The 17,584-nt window shown below is 36.1% G+C and overlaps 1 protein-coding gene across 6 annotated transcripts in view; it reads left to right on the forward strand.

The window, feature by feature from the left end:
• LOC124136674 (zwei Ig domain protein zig-8-like) overlaps positions 1–17,584 on the forward strand; it is a 429,679-nt gene that overhangs the window by 386,579 nt on the left and 25,516 nt on the right. For 5 of the 6 annotated variants that reach the window (XM_046502651.2, XM_048401631.1, XM_048401677.1 and 2 more), the window contains 3 exons: positions 10,743–10,962; positions 14,255–14,275; positions 16,194–16,214. In XM_046502651.2, coding sequence (XP_046358607.1) covers positions 10,743–10,962; positions 14,255–14,275; positions 16,194–16,214 — 262 coding nt within the window. The remainder of the gene's footprint in view (positions 1–10,742; positions 10,963–14,254; positions 14,276–16,193; positions 16,215–17,584) is intronic. The other variant, XM_046502652.2, reaches the window with a different exon arrangement.

The raw sequence follows: 17,584 nt of genomic DNA on the forward strand, positions 1-17,584 counted from the left end.
TCTTTCTGATACATACTGCTGATCTCTATTGATTATAATTTACTTCTGACTCTCTTTTACTTCTGATAATTACCTCACATCCTCTAGTCATACCAATTCTCTATTCTGTGCATTGCTTTAGCAAATTGATTAATAGCGTTGATATTGAAATCAGACTTCAGGGGGGGCCTAGATTCTATAGAGTGATAAAATGCCTTACATGGTAGTATTGGTTGTCCATAAGCGAAATGAATGCATCTGGCAAAGTTCAAATGAAGGTGTCTTCTAAAATGAAGTGTTTCCTTTGGGGCCCCATTAGGCCAGAATGGGGGCACGGGTTGTCCAGTCGTCTAAGGTGCTGCAATTGCTGTGCAGAGTTGCGTCTCTTGGGCACGCCAGAAACCTATGATTGTGGGTTCGAATCCCGGTTCGCCCCGATTATGTGTCTAGGTTTGTCAGCACCATACCTGTGCTCGTTGGTTTCACCGAAGTGGTTAATGTCTAAGACCAGCATCACTTCGGGCTTTCCTCCCACATTAAGCTGACACGCCATGATATAACTGGAATAAAGTTAAAAACGGCGTTAAACCCAACTCACTCACTCAAGCCAGAATGTGTGGTACTTTGTTATTCAACACCACATTGCCATCAACATCCCTTGATATTCATTCTCAAGTTCAAGTGATGTAATTCGTTTCAACATGATGGAACCACAGATATTTTGTTAAGTTCATTTCTTGAAAATATCTGTTAAAGGTTCACTCAAACTTTGTATTAGATACGGATGCTCTTCACATTCTGTTATGTCAATGAATGAAGACATTGAAGTTGCAGCGTCCATCATGCCCTGGACTTGCGCCCTTCACTCAACTGGTACAGCCATGCAGAAATACATGTTTAACAGCGAGGTGGTAAATGGGATAAAACAGAGTGCCTCGTTTCGCTTTCCGCCTAACGATAAGGACTAATGTTTGAATTTTTCATGACTTTTCTGGAGGTTTGCTAATGAATCTGGGCCATGATTCCCTACAGACCATTTTCCTAGTGGAATCAGAATTGTTCATCATCAGCAGCATTGACTGAATGCATTAATTGAGAGTTCTTTTGTTACGCGTCAATATGTATTCTGATGTACACATTGCTCTGGGGAGGAACATCCACAATTAATTTGTTAGTGCTAAAATTTCTACTTGATATACAAATCTCATGCTTTGGATTCAAACAAATCCAGCTTGGTTATTACGCAGCACTGTACTGTAAATAAAAATGCCAGTTTCGTTCTGGGCCAAATGATTGATGAATTTGACATGAAATTTTCAATTTGTGTTTCTATTCTTTGCTCAAAAATATGCTCAATTTGATTTCTCATCATGTGCATTGTGTCTATTCTGAAACTCAAAGTGGATTATTTGCTTCGATGATGATGCCCCAACACTGTAATGCTGCATTGTCAATGATAAAAATCATCTTCCTTGAATGGAGGATTTTTACAGTGCACAAGTCCCTGGTACAGATATTCAAGTGTGAAGTATTTATTTAGTTTGTAACTTTTGTCATGCATATAGTACAAGAATAATAGGTAATCCATGCCAGTACCATGAAGCATCAAAGGAATGGTCTCTCCAGTAAATCATCTTTATAATGATGATGAATTCCAAAGTCACTGATACACTGGTCCGATTTGTTACTTTTAATAACAATGAATAGGTATGTAGTCTCCTGGTTCAGTCTTGGTTATAAGTTACAATGAGAAATATCCTTTTAAGAATTTATTAATTCAAAAACAGTCATATTTCTCTTTTGTTACATATTAGTTCGAACACATCTCATTTCTTGAAAATCTTTCACACAGGTTGGAAAATGTGTTTGATTTTATTGATTGTTATTTATAAAAGTAGCTTATCCCGCTATAAAATACAACATGATTATCTGTACACAGTCAAACCTTGTTATCTTGAACTCTGTTATCTCAAGTGTAGCGATATCTCAAAAATATTATCTGGTCTTCAGAATATATAAAAACATATGAATGTACCTGGTTATCTTGAACTTGAGATAAAAAAACATTGGGCTGTCATGAACCTTGGACTCGGTCCCAACTTTGAATATTGTATCTTAATCTCAAAGTTGGCCTTTTCAACATTAACAGTTTTGAGAAGCGTAAGTAGATCTTGTACCTTTCCACTCTCATCTAACATCATTGTAAAAGTACAGTGCTGTTTAAACCAATTGTTCAATCATTTTGTACGTATTTTTTAATCCAGTTGTAATGGTAATCTTGACAAATATAACATCATGAGTCGACATGATTCAAAACATAGTGTCATGCACTTTCTGGTTACTTAAAAAAGTGCGAATCAAAGTTGGATTAAAGGAATCAAAGCCATGTGACTCAACTCACAATTTCCAAGCTGTGAATTAATTAACGTGCATGAGGTGAGAGTGGCAGATTGTTGTTTTTGCCAAGTGGACAGACTAAATAGTGATGGCTGCTGTGCCTGTGTGTAAACTACACTGTACTTTTTTTGTCACAATTGTTATTAATCATTGCCATTGAAATACATTTCAATTTGTCATCGCATACACATGTTGTGTTTTTAGTTTTGTGTGTATGCAATCATAATACTAGGTATCTATAATACTGTTACTTGATCTGTCATTCCTCATTTTAATGTTCGGATATCCAACGCTTGCATTGCTAGGTTCAAGATAAGGAGGTTCTTACTAACTGTTTGATTGGCATTTTAGAAGTTGGTGAGAAAATGTAGCTTGATAATGGTGTAAGAATCTACATCGAAACATCACTATATGCATAAACCAGAAGTTGTTTTCCATAAAGTTGTATGTTTTCTTGATAACAGGGTTCGACTGTAAATGTGTTTTGTAAATATATAGATCAATATAATTATTGAATTCTTTTATTACCATTTATATTGTATCATTGCATATGTGAAATCAAGAATTTCATGTTTCATTGTTACATTTGCAATATATACATGCTATGGAAGTAGTTTCAAGTTACAAGTTCATGATTGTTACATAGTTTTATGCGTGACTGATATGAATGGACTGTAAAAGCATTACGTTAGAATATTTGTTCTAGCAGAAATTACTAAATTGTTCCTTGGAATGACATATAATGACAGTGGTCTTTAAAAGCAAACTCTGACTTACGAGTTAAAATAACAATAGCCATTGATCGGAAACCTGTGATGCAATGTCAGAATGTTTTTTAACTGCCAGTTGTAATGAGAATCAACTATAGCTGCAATGAACAAGATATTGACATTTTGTCTTCAACACATGTCAGTGCATACAGATGGTAAAGATTTTCTGTTCAATTTGACAAATATCTATTGATTTTCTAACTGTAAAAACATGGTCATTGTGTCAAATAGTCCTCTTTGTGATGATGGGCTTCAACAATTGTTTATCTACAGTGTGACTGAATTTTCTATAAAGAATATCATACAGTCTCTCTTTGTTGACGACATGATCAGCAAACGTTTGTTTGATCGATGGAATTGACAAGTGACACAGCGTAATGATATCCATGTGATATGCCCTTATATGTTACAACCCACTATTAATCATTTGTTGACGCCAATCGACTCGTGAAGATTCTGGGGAAGAATGGGTCTTCAGCAACCCATACTTGCCGTAAAAGGCGACTATTCTTGTCGTAAAAGGCGACTATCAGATTCTGATTCTTAAGAGGCAACTAACAGGATTGGGTGGTCAGGCTCGCTGACTTGCTTGATACATGTCATCGATCCCAATTGCGTGGATCGATGCTCATGATGTCAATCACTGGATTGTCTGGTCCAGACTAGATTATTTTACAGACTGCTGTCATATAGCTGGAATATTGCTGAGTGCGGCATGAAACAACAAACAAACAAATGTTGACGCAAATCATATAGTATAACCACACCATTTACCTTGAACAGATGTGACAAGGGTATTTCTGTTAACGCCACTGCATTGATAAGCACATTTCCTTTAGAAACCCTGCAGTTTTAACATGGATAACCCTCTCAGACACAATAAACTGACTTCTAGCTGACTAGCTTATTTTGTCCCCTTAATGCCTAGCACCAGGCAGGGTAACAACAAGTTCCATCTCTTAATGGTTTTTGGTAAGATGCTGCCCGGCATCAGACCTTCAAATCTCTGGGCAGATGCTCTATCCAGACTCCGGCTGCAGTAGAGAAGAGATGAATTACATGCAATCGTTAAAATGTTAATCCATATCATGTTTATCGTTTTGTATCTCAGCTCAAACATCCACATATACATGCAAAGAGAGGCACTATATAACGTTCACTGACATGTTTATTGAAGAATGACATTAGCTATGTCAATGCTATAGATTTTCAAACAACTTAGTGATCAGGCATTGATTGAAAAGTCGTCATTTAGACATTGTAGTGATTCATCCAAGTGTATGTAATTTACTCTTCAGATAATGGCACAAATTAGTGGTTTTATTGACAATCTTAAGTACATCTTCAGCATGTACGCAATTTATTCTCAGGAACTGTCATCAGTGAAATTTAAAGATTTGAACTAAGCCTCTTAAGGAGGCAAATTAAATGGATGAGGACGCAAATGTCTATCCGTAATGAATCGTAACAAATTTATCAATTATTGTATTGGCCAGTGCGTCTGGTCTATGTGGCAAGATGACTAGATGATATAATTGACTATTAAGTAAACACTTCAATCATCCTTTTAAGATGTTGACTTCAGTTCTGAACACATTACTTGCTAAAGTCATGAATGTTGATATCTGAAGATACAGTCGATACTCAAATAGTAAATATTTCACTTTCCTATAAATTTCACTTCCCAACGCTTATTGAATATTTGACGTGCAAATATCCATGATTGATTTTGCATTCCTTTTTGGCAAATATATTCAAAAAGGAACTATTTACTGTCTTAACTTTATTGACATTACGGTACGTGCTGGCGGAAATGCCAGCTTCAGGGTTAAATAGCTGTCGTCTTCGCCAACAACTTGTCATAGTCAGCGCTTTTAACATGTCCAGATTAGAGAAGTTGACATAAAAGATGCTTTAAAATCTTCGCATATAGAGACTTTCAATTTCTCCACCTTTGATGTTGGGAGCCAATATCAATCTCGTTTTGGGACACCATCAGAAATTGATCAACCATGGAAAGCATATTTCTTGAAAGGATCTAGTTAGTTCTCCCTGACAATTGAGCAGTATTAATGAATTATTTTGGAAGAATTTGCAGTTTTTCTGAGTTTGATTCATGAACTATATCCTTGAAAATTGCATAATCATTTTTGTATAAAAATGCTAAAGCTTATGGTTTAAGAACAAGCATTCATTTGACTTAAAGAACTTGAATAGAAACTCCCAGTGGTTCAAGAATTTAGTGCTTAATGCCCAGGAAGTGAAATTGAATTTTTTTGTGATAGCTCAGATTTTTTCAACCAAGTTTACATTTGCTGAGGGATAAAGATAAATGTCATTATAAATGAGTGAGCAGCCAAGCAGATGATCAAATATTCATCATCAATATCTTCAGTATCATGTCACAAGAGACACTTTCATTTACTGAATGTAACTGTTATATCTGTTTTGGACTTACGACGGTACTCCCTTAGGCAAGAAAAGATCCTTTGTCATGCATGTCTGTCCATCACTTATATGTTGTTGAATAGCATTGGGGCTAATTTCCATCATATGTCATATCTTTCATGCAGTAGGGCACAATCTGGTAAAAGTAAAATTAGGAAAGAATTGTTTTTAAAAAGTAGGGAAGCCTATGGTTATAATGCTGACTCATCACTAAAATTTGAGAACCTTGTTTCGTATCCCCACATGGGTACAAAGTGTGAATTTCATTCTTCATGTCCTACATACTGTATATGCTGGGATAAAACAAAAACCAGTGCTAAGGTGTGTTTTTTTGTTGTTTTTTTGTGTTAATGCTGCACTCAGCAATATTCCAGCTATGTGACATCAGTCTGTAAATAATCGAGTCTGGACCAGACAGTCCAGTGATTGACATCATCAGCATTGATCCACGCAATTGGGATATGATGACATTTACCAAGTCAGCGAGCCTGACCACCCAATCCCGTTAGTCGCCTCTTAGGACAAGCATAGTCACCTTTTACAGCAAGCATGGGTTGCTGAAGGCCTATTCTACCCCTGATCTTCACAGGTCTTGTAGGTTTTGAACAGTTGTTAATCAACTTCAAACAGTAGCCACCCTTCCCTCTCATGCACACAAAATTAATTCAAGCATGAAGGTGAACTGCTACTTCCACGTAATGTGAGGTGAGGTGAAATTGGGTTTAACGTCTCGTCTGAGATTATTGAACTTATATAGCATCGTGCATGCGCGTGTGTGTGTTTGTGTGTGTGGCTGCTTGTACTAGTCCAAACTGATGCTGATTTATAGTGCTAGCTCATTGAGATACCATGCCACAGTTTTACATGAATACCCCACTCAGACACAGTTTACTGATCCAAGCCGACCAGTCCTTGCTTTAGCCCCTTAATGCCGAGCGCCAGACAGGGTAACAACAACTACCATCTTTTAACGTCTTTTGGTATGACGTGGCCAGGGATCAAACCCCGGACCTTCTGCTCTCCGGGTGGACGCTCTACCACTAGACCACAGAGGCGGTCTCCCACGTAATGTGTCATCACTGTAAAGAATGAGCAACTCAATACTCCTACAGTAACTAAATGCGCTAAAGCTACCAATTTCATTTCAAAGCAGCATGAACTGCATAAAAATGTTCCTGGAAACATTACTTAATCCTCCTGTTTCTATTTATTAAGATTTAATCTTGTTAAAATGTTATCAAACACCTACACAGCTATTTTCTTACAAGATTTACACTTAAGAAATTGGGTCAAAGTTTGTGTTAATAGATTTTCTTTTAATCAGTTGTCATTGTGCTAGTTTCAGCACCTGTAATCAAGCAGCTCATGAATGTTAGATTACTGGGCGGATGGACCTGATTGTAGTACAACTAATTACATTCATCTCCAGTTCTGAACTGATCACCATCTTCGGCAATTACAACGCTTGTTGTACCATACAGGAAATTTAGAGGCCTCAATACTTCTACTCTATTGGTCAAGGCAATCAGAACTCCAGAGTGGTGTTAAAGATACCATTATTACCTCAAAAATATGACTGGACTACTCTTTGAAACTACAAATCAGATCAAGATTGAATTATAACCATTCCAGAATCATATTACATTTACATTATTAACGGAGTGAAAAAAATTCAATTCTGTCATGCCTTGTGCTTGAAAATATGTCTAAGAGGAATATATTCTACCAAAGAGGAATATTATTTAACTCCCATGTTGTACAGAAGAAGAAATGGTAAAATCGACCGGATATTACCTCAGACAATCATAAATTTGTGTTTCCTTGCACAATCACAAGCTAAAGCTCATATCCACTCTCTTTAGGTCAGTATGGCTGTAACTTTAGGGTCATATATATATCAACATTGTTTTGATTTTGGTCAACCTTCATATAGCCATCCTTCAAGCGAAACTATTTGTAGACCCTGGCATAAACACACCTTAGAAATCTCTTCAGATTGTATTAACAAGGGATATTTCCCAGTAATTGGGAAACAATTCTGTGTTTTATCAGCATTATGTATACTCATATGGCATTGTCCTACAATTTAGTGCTTACTTTTGACCAGATTGCTAATTTGTAATTCTGTCCAACTCTCTTTAGATGGTCTAGACAATGAAATGGGTATTCAAATACCCTCCTGTGATTTCCATAATCTCATTCCCTGTGCAAGACAGTGCACAATTTTGTCTTTGATGATGGAGTAGAAGCTTTCCTTGGACACAAGTGTTATTGCAATAATTGTGTTCACTTGGAAAAGTGCATCCTGGTCAATTGTCAATGTGAATATTCAATAAAAGATGCAGTGCTTCAATCCAGGTAAATGTGGATGCTGTTCACAGAGAAAGTTCAGTATTCATATCCTGTTTTCCAAGCCAATCTGGGGGCAGGGGTGATTGTGGGTTTGAATCAGGGTTCGTGTGATTATGTTTCTAGGTTTGTCAGCACCATGCCTGTGCTCATGTTTTTCACAGACAAATGAAAGATAATTTGGAATATATCGTACAAATGTTGTCAACATTAAACATGACAAACATGGAGACAAAATGGAGACAAGACTACAAGAAGGTAATGTGAAGATTAAGAGTGAGTGAGTGAGTTGGGTTTAAAATTAACACTGCTTTTTACAGTTATACCATGGCTTGTCAGCTTAATGCAGGGGGAATGTCTAAAGTGATGCCGGTTTCAGTCGTTTACTACCTTGGTGAAACCCACACACGGGTATGGTTCTAACAAACCTAGAAACATTATCGAGGCGAACATGACTCAACCCAGAATCACAGGTTTCTGGAGTGCCCAAGGGACACAATTGTGGCACCTTAGACAACTGGGCCCAAAACAGAAATATATAAGACAAAATAGAAATAGAAATAAAATGAAAATGTGATGGAAAGTAGTGGACATGAGTAAAGGCTTTGCACAAATTGTATCTCTGTTGGGAAGCGAGCCAGCAGGTGTACTGGATGATTGAGAAGTCTGTGCTTTATTTAACCGCAAAGCTACATGCCATGAATCCCTCCTGCTGCCACTGAAATATAGATATAGGCCAGATTGGGTTCGGCTTCAATTAGCATCATCAAAGTGGTCACTTCGCATGGTACGGATAATGCCTTGGTCATCTTTGCTGCCTATTCAAAAGATGTTGAAGATCCTTGCTTCATTGCAAGTGGTTAGAGTAATATTATTTCACCGATCCTTGTGTCAAGTACTTTGGGATTTTTAGTTGTCTTAGAATATTTATTTCAGAATTCTGACTATTCTCATTGTAACTTTATGATATTTTCAGAGTTGTTTCAAAATAGTCTAAAGGTTGTTTCAGATCTTCTCTGGGTTATTTTTCTGAGTTGTTTCAGAATAATCCCAAGGTTGTTTCAAACTTATCTCAGGGTTATGTAATTTCAGTGTTATTTCTGGATATCCTTTGCCACAAAGCAAGAAGACTTCCAAGATAGTCCCAGAATAATGATTTATATTTTTCCTTCCATTATACATAGAGGACAAATGGGCAATTGCACAGCAATTGTTTAACAGTACTAAGGTTAGGCAACTCTTCCAGATATGTCAGTCTGATAGGAATTGTCCATGTATTTATGATTTCATTCACCCAACTCTTTAAGTCCATAATAGTCCTGCACATCAGAATCTGCTTCTTCAACATGCTGCACTTATGTGCTTCATCCTCATTCAGCAGAGGAACCCTTTCATTGCTGTGCAGATAAGAGATGTTGTTAGGAAAGTGGCATGGCCGTAATTGAATGAATAATTCATCAGGAAGGTATTATCTCAGACTTATTTCCTGTTGTGATGACAGTGATAAGATATGACCCTAGACCTTCTCCTGTCTGTGTGTAGGGGGTTAAAAACTCTATCAAAATGTGTTTTTACATGTTGCAGTATAATTTGTCTGCCATTTGTATCATGTAAATAGAAAAATAAACCAGAGCCTTGAAGTAAGATTCAAATATGATTCATTTGTATGTTAGGAATATGTTTAAAAACAGAGATCTTATGATTAGATGGATGCTGATTTCTCATTTTTTTCTGGAAAGGTCAGTGAATAGTTTGGTAATGAAATTATGTTTTCTTCATATTCCTGTCCTCATTCATCAAAGCAATACACATCAAGTCAAAACAGTCTGTAGAGAAATGGAAAAAATGTGATTAGGGAAGATTGTGGCAAATAATTCATATTGTATTGTATGCTACCCAAAATAATACATCATTCCTCTGTATTCAGGTTATTTGGGTAAAAAACTATTACTGTCATTGTGTGGGTTTGTGTGTATTTTTCTTGAAATAAAGGATGATTATTTAGTAATGTGTTGTGCAAACCATTTATCAAACTGTCATATTTACTTCTGTTTCCATTTCTTAGATCTTTTCTGCATACTTAATCTGAGCTAGTTAATATCTGGTTTCTAATCCTGTCAAATTATCTACTTTTTGTCCACCTAATTGTCCATCATCCTCTTTGATAAATGACTTTAACCCCAAGTTGATGGTATTGTAAATAGAACTTTTTGCAAATGTTTCAGAACTTGTCACCTTTGTTATCTTGGGAATCAAGTGACATGAATATCAAATAATGCAGTTATCATTTTCTTAGTTAAGGAGCTATCAGATAATAAGGTTCATGTCGAGAGTAACTATCCAAATTTAAAAACAACCCTTGACATTTGAAAATGATTAAACAATTTCTTGATTAAAACTGAATGGTTCAGAGAACCTGCTGGAATGATGAAGGTCACAAGTAAAGGCAACTTTTGTTGAATTTTGGATTTGGACATAGCATTCTATTTGTGGATGGTATTGTCTCTCCTAAATATCACCACTCCACAAATCATACCATCATATATGCTCATCTCACAGCAAATTGTCAAAATTGTTAAAGGTGTTATATTAATGAAGTTCCAACCCCACATGACCATGGCTTATTCTATAGGTGAGCTACAGTGCCCAGGTTTGTTTATGATGGCCTATTGCAAATGATAAAATATTGTTTTGAACCTGTATATGACTTAAATATAAACTGACTTGTTTCAGATGACTATTTTCACCCTTTTGTTGATTCTGACAATCCAACTGAGCAAGTACTTATCTTTTTTTCAGGTAGCGTGGCGGCGACTTAACTCTGACCAGTTTCTGACGATTGGCAAGATCACATGGATCAAGCAAGTAAATATGATGGTGGAGCATGAAACACAGCCAGGGGACATAACTACATGGGACTTGTTAATAAAGAATGTCAAGGCTAATGACACAGGGATTTACGAGTGCCAGATCACATCTACACAGGAATATGCATATCACGTACAGCTGAATGTCGTTGGTAAGTTCAAGCAGTGGGTTCAGTCTCATTAGAGATCAATTGTCCCTTGAAGGATATCATCAAATATATATATATTGTTGTGCTGGGAGATATGTCTTGCCTGATTTTTATACTGGATGGCATTATTTTCATATTACTGATTCCAGAACAGACAACTTATAAGAGTACCTGTTAAATTCTAGGACATTTTCCTAGTAGAGCATAGTTGGATGTCAAAATAGCATTTACCCGTATTTGGACATGGGCACTATTTTCTAAATGATCAGTGATGCTATGCTGCTGAAACATTGCTGATGTGGTGTGATCAGTGATTCCGTATTGCTGAAAGATTACTTATTGCTCACTGGCTATATTTTGCTTATTGATATTTGAGCTGCTAACCCATGAATCTTCAAGGGTTCCTGAATCAATAAAAACTGGTTTAAGTGAAGGGTAGGTAGGGCAGGACATGCTTACATTTTTTGTGAACACGTGTCATCATTGGTTTTCTGTCAACCATTCAAATAGTTATCAATGCTATTTTTGCCTTTTACGCCCAATGGAATCTGTTTTGGAGACTGGCGATGACATTTTCATATTCACATATAAAGTTGTGTTAGGCCTTCCACAAACACAAGACCATCATAAACAGCAAAATTTTTTCAGAAATACAGCATGATCCTTCCACACTGAAAAAATAAATCTATCATTCTGAAAATCATACATATATCATCTTGTAGTTCACTTAATTAAACAATTTTTACCTCAAGTATTGATAGTAGACATTATATCTGTAAATGTCAATAACGTATGTCATGATCAACATGTCATTCACACAACATTCAGACACAATTTCCTCTTCTTTTTTAAAATATTTCGAGACCAAGTCGCCACATATATATTTTACCCCGAAGCAAGGCGAAATGTTATTCCCTTGCACTAAAAATAGACAAGGGGAAACCCTGATGGTCACAGACAAGCTGACTTCGTTCGCAAAATATACTCATATGAATTTCGCAAAGATTTTTGTAAGGTACATGTACTTTATTTGCCGGTCCACAGGGACTGGCAGTCACATGAATCACCGGTCCAAGCCTAATTTTATCCTTAAAAAACTGGTAATAACCGGTAAATGGGAACACTGAATAGACCATCATGTATGTGTGAATTGATTAGCCCAGTAGCCTCCTCTACATTTGACAAAGCTGTGAGGGAAATTAGCCAGGTGTTGGGGTCAGTTTGAAAGCCCGGAGTGTAATTTATGTCACATGGTATTAACAAAGTAAGTTCCTGCCTGGCGTTATGGCTGCTGTCTTTTGTGTAAGAGGCCAGACTTGAATCTCCATGGAGTAGGGCAGCTAGTATTGGAAGTCACAACTGGTTATATGTGAAGAGGATTAAATGGAACTAAATTTGGTCTGAGTTGAGTATTAGTTGTCCAGATGGTCAAGTAGAATTTGATCATTAAAACACCTTGAGTTGGTGATCTTGGGTCGCAGCATTCCAGATAGTATCCGATGGAAATGGAAAATGGTTTCAAATGTAGCTCTTATACACAAATGAACCTTGGTGTTCACAAATATTAAGAATGTCCAATCCTGCTGAGGTAACTGTCTTATGTAGAGGTGTGTCATGATCATAACAATATAGGATGATTTACTTCCCAAGATGAATGGTCATTGGGATGATGAGTTGTTTACTAAATAAGGCATTCACCATTTGTGCCAAAGATTTGGAACCCATCCATGAAGTAATATTAGTGCTACGTGATACCTAGTGATGTCAAAATTCTGTGTTAAAGTATGGGAGTTAGGATCTTCTTTGTGCTGAGATCACTTCATGGGGACTTGGCTTGGATTGCCTACTTTGGTATATGGCACTTGGTGTCCCTGCACTGTTGCATCTCTTGGGCATAACTGAATCCTATGATTGTGGGTATGAATCCCAGTTTGCCTCAATTATATTTCTAGGTTTGTCAACACCATAACCATGCTCGTGGGTTTTAACTAAAGTGGGAAACATCTGAGACCTGCATCACTTTATTCTTTGCTCCTAAATTATGCTGACATAACGTCATACAACTTGAATACAGTACAAAGCTGCATTAAACCCAACTCACTCACTCGATCCGAGGTAGAATACGCCTTCAGCAATCCATGCTTGCCGTAAAAGGTGACTATGCTTGTCGTAAGAGGTGACTAACGGGAACGGGTGGTCAGGTTCGCTGACTTGGTTGATGCATGTCATCAATCCGAATTGTGTGGATCGATGCTCATGATGTCGATCACTGGATTGTCTGGTCCAGTCTCGATTGTTTACAGACTGTCATCATACAGCTGCAATATTGCCAAGTGCAGCATTAAACAACAAACAAAAGAAACAAACAAATAAACACTCACTCACTCTTTGTGTCCCTTGACCTATTACTATAAGTGGTGAACTGTGCCTTGTGCTCTTATACATGCTTACTTCAAAGCCTGATATAAGAATTCCAGCTTTCACATTATGTAAATAGAACACTTTTGTTCATTGTGACTAAGCTCGCTTACCTTGTGACCAAAAAAATTATTATATGTTGGACCAGGCTCTGTAATGATGCATGTAAGATGTCCGTTAAAAGTAAGAACAGAAATAACATGCTTCCTGAAGGCACCTTCTTGTAACATGTGTGCAGATAACAAATGCTTCTTACCAAAAACCAGATTGTCTGGCATTTGAATAATGTACAGTCAAAAAAAACAATTCAAAACTTTACAATCCACATTAGTTGAAGATATCTGGATCTGTTCTTGAAATATTGACATCCTTGAATGAAAGGTTGTTTTCTGACATTTATTACTGAAGTTCACATTCTGTAGTAGCAAACTTGAGCTGATAAATTTCAAATTTGTCATCCTCCCATGATGGACTGTCCAACAGCCACAGAGACCCTCTGTGAAGTTTCTTGGCATTTGTATTGAACAGACTTTTTTTAACTAATTATTGTGCCTCAGACAGACATTTCTTTTTTTCAAACACACCTTCAAACTTTACGTAATCAATGCCCATGAGAAATCATGTCTTCTCGAATATCTGTGCCGGCAAACTATTATCAGTCTTTGTTTTATGTACTTTTGGCCAGCCTGCCAAATACTTGTTTTTTCTTAATACAAAACATATTCTGATTATCAATCAGAAAAAATTGTCTCACCTTGAAAAATACAAGTAATGATCACATCATCAATCAGACATGTTTTTTGTTTGCTTGATAAATGTTAAGAAAATGTTACATTTGGCCTTGAATAATATTGAACTGATTTTTTTCTTCTTTCAGGTCCCCCGATCACAAACCCAGGTAAGTTTACCAAGTTTTATGTTGACCTTACGAGATATTGTTAGTTAAGTCTAATATTAGTACCATTCCATATCACTAATCAACTGATTAATCTGTTCTCATATGTGTTTGGTAAATACCACAATACAAGTCTCTGTTTGCATGTAAGTGAGGGAAGCATGGGACGTCTTCATACTTCATACAGAATTTATAGCAAACTTCTTCAAGGTTGTTACACTTATACAAGGAATTTTAAATTCATGATAAAACTTTTGCGTGACCTGATGATGATTCTAAGATTAATAATTTTTCTTTTAGTCTATCCCTTTAGTAAATCTACTTTTGGTGAATAAGCAAGATTAAAATTATGTAAGATTTGTAACAACTTTGGATAGTCTTGCTGTATAATTTATGTATTCTATGGCCTTACTAACAAACAATACAACTGGAAACTAAGTAATACGATGATAGAAAGGTTTGTATATTACTAATTTGCTCATAATTATTTTTGTAGTAAAAATAAAAATAATAGCTTTTCATTTTTCATCCTAATATTTATTTAACTCTTCCCAAATTGACTCTTAATTTGGGCTTCATTTTGATATTTCTTGGTATTCCATCATCTTTTTCGTGCTCACTTTTAAATCATGACTGGAAACAACCTGAGTTAATATCTTGGCAGTGAAACAGAAAGATATTTGATCATTGTTAACTTATTCCCAAGATTGATTACCTGTCATTTTGTCATGTGACTGTCATGTGCAACATAGGGACAAAAGTGCACTACCCTGTAGTAAATACTCATCTTGTCCATATGTCACATTCCCATCAATACCAACTAGGGATATTTTTACCTATCCAGAATCCAATTATTTTGTAAAGGAACTGGTTCAAAGGATCTGTGTTGGTTATAATTTTGAATGTAATCATTTTATTTTTTCTACATAGAATACAAATATGTTGTTATGTTGCTAATAAGAATTCATTTTGTCCCTGAGATTGTGCATCGTTTGTGATAACTCGACTTTGGAACTAGTGATTAAACTGATTTCAAAATATTTTTGACCCAGATAACGATATTGTAGATCATTTTTAATTGTTTAGAAAGCAAATATTAACTTTATAGCACTGTATGATGACGTGAATCAGAGCTTGTGGTTATTGTAGGAGTTATAGATTAGAATGTTTTAAAAAAGTCCAAAATACTCTCTCTTGCCTAAAACAAGTCTGTTTTCACTATCAATAGTAATGGCTCCCAAAAAGTGTTTTTAAGAATTGAAAATGCATGAAATTTTTAACTACTGTGCACACAAAGATGTAAAAAAGCATCACTATCTGTAGATTTTCCCCATTCTCTACACTATCTGCGTCTTCTGCAAGACAAACCAGTTATCAGAACTATGCAAGTTTACAACCTCTATTCGCAGTCTCCATTCATAAATAATATTCTTGTTGGTCAACATTCATAAGAGATCTTGTTCAGCAAATTCTGCCATTTGTCGTGTACCTTTAGGTGATTTTGAGATAAATTCCATCAGGAAAAATATATACATGGTTCATAAATGGTTTACTAATAATCATATATTTGGTTAATAAATAATATTCAGTGATATTCTACACGTGGTATTTGTTTTGGAGAAACTATTTGTTTGGGTTCCTTTTTTGCAATTCTGTGCAGAGTGTCATATTGTGTTCAAAATCTACAGATATTGCTGCATATTTGTGTTTGAAAGTAGGTAATGTGGATTTTCATTCATTTGCAGTCTATGAACAATAGAATTGTTAGTAGGGCTGACTAAATCCATTGAACCAGTCCTATAGGAGTGTACCAATGTGCAGTTTGTGCGTGCATGAGGTACACAATGTTCCTGGAATGCTGATCCTGTATTTGACTATTGCATCAATAAGCTTATCTATATTTATTTCTGATTTAACACAGATATACGCACTTCCAAACCAGGTGAATAAAGCACAATTTGTGGTGCTAGTCATCAGTTTGTGTGTTCGTCACGTGATCACACGTTTACATGTTTTATCTGTCACTGTCTCTGTGGTGTTATTATTTTGGTTTTGATTCGTTTATTTTCAAAGAATGACTGGATTGGGCTGTGGATTATCCAATTGCATGGTGCATAATAGGTTGCTGGTAAATGTCCCCTTGTAAAATAACAATAGTTACAATTTAATTTTTTTAGTGTTCTTGCAGTGCCAAGATATCATCATCCTCTCCCAGTCAAAAGTTATTTGTGATTTCAAAATGCAGTAGTACTTAAAGGAAAAATAATCAGAAATCGAAAACACTTTGTCTTTCTTAACATTGACGACCAGAGTTCACAATAATCTTGATCATAAATGTACAGTCAATCAACGTTGTGTAGATCTTTGATGTGTCTAACTTCTGGTTGCCTCAAAGTAAATACTTGGTCCCCATAAGTTTTGGTTGTGTCGAAACTTGGATATCTCGAAGTATTTTCGTAGGTCCCTTCAACTTTGACACAGCGTTGTTTGTACTCTGCCTCCAATGTCAAATTCTAGGCCAGTGAAAGGTTGCTCTTGGTTATATTCCCTGGCTACCAATGAGAAAGAAGAGTTAATTATTCCTGTCTAATAACATGTGAAAAAAATCCTGATAATTGGATAACAGTTCTAAAGGTCTCCATAGTCAAATGAAGTGAAGAAGTCGTCAAACTGGAGGCAGATGAAATGTAACTTTTTGAGCAAACTCACATGAACAAAATTTTCACTTGACATGGTTGTATTTGTGAACTGGCCATTTTCCTAATGATGATCAGTTGTGTCATGATTTGTAGAATATAATCATTGTCCACAGAGCTTGCAAAGTGAGGAAATTGTTTATAGATTTATAGATTTCTTCCAAACTATATCCAACACAGAAAATTCATACTGTAATACAAGTAATGATTTGTTACGCCTTTTTTTATTTTCGATTTTCTTCCACAAATATTTCACTTGATCAGCCAGTTGAGACTAATAGTGAACAGCACATTTGGGAATGAGATCATTGTACTATACAGGCTTAGTACCAATGCCATCAAGGAAGCAACAAGCAATATGATTAAACATTCAGAATGTACGTACTACCTGTGACGTCTTCGCACTGCATGGTGGGATGCTAAATAATTTCTTGCATGACCAACTCTTGTGTCAACTAGTACATGTGTGATGAAGTGGAACCAATCGTGCATGTGTGAACGGATGTCGTGAATGGTAGATGTATAGTTTTTTCTGATTGCCTACATCTAAAAGCATGAACTGTTCTCAGTTCCCTCACATGTGTTAGTCCTGTCTCCGTCCAGTCTCTGTTATAAC

Source organism: Haliotis rufescens, unplaced genomic scaffold (assembly GCF_023055435.1).
Source record: "Haliotis rufescens isolate VD_foot unplaced genomic scaffold, xgHalRufe1.0.p SCAF_1, whole genome shotgun sequence".
In the NCBI taxonomy this organism is placed as follows: domain Eukaryota; kingdom Metazoa; phylum Mollusca; class Gastropoda; order Lepetellida; family Haliotidae; genus Haliotis; species Haliotis rufescens.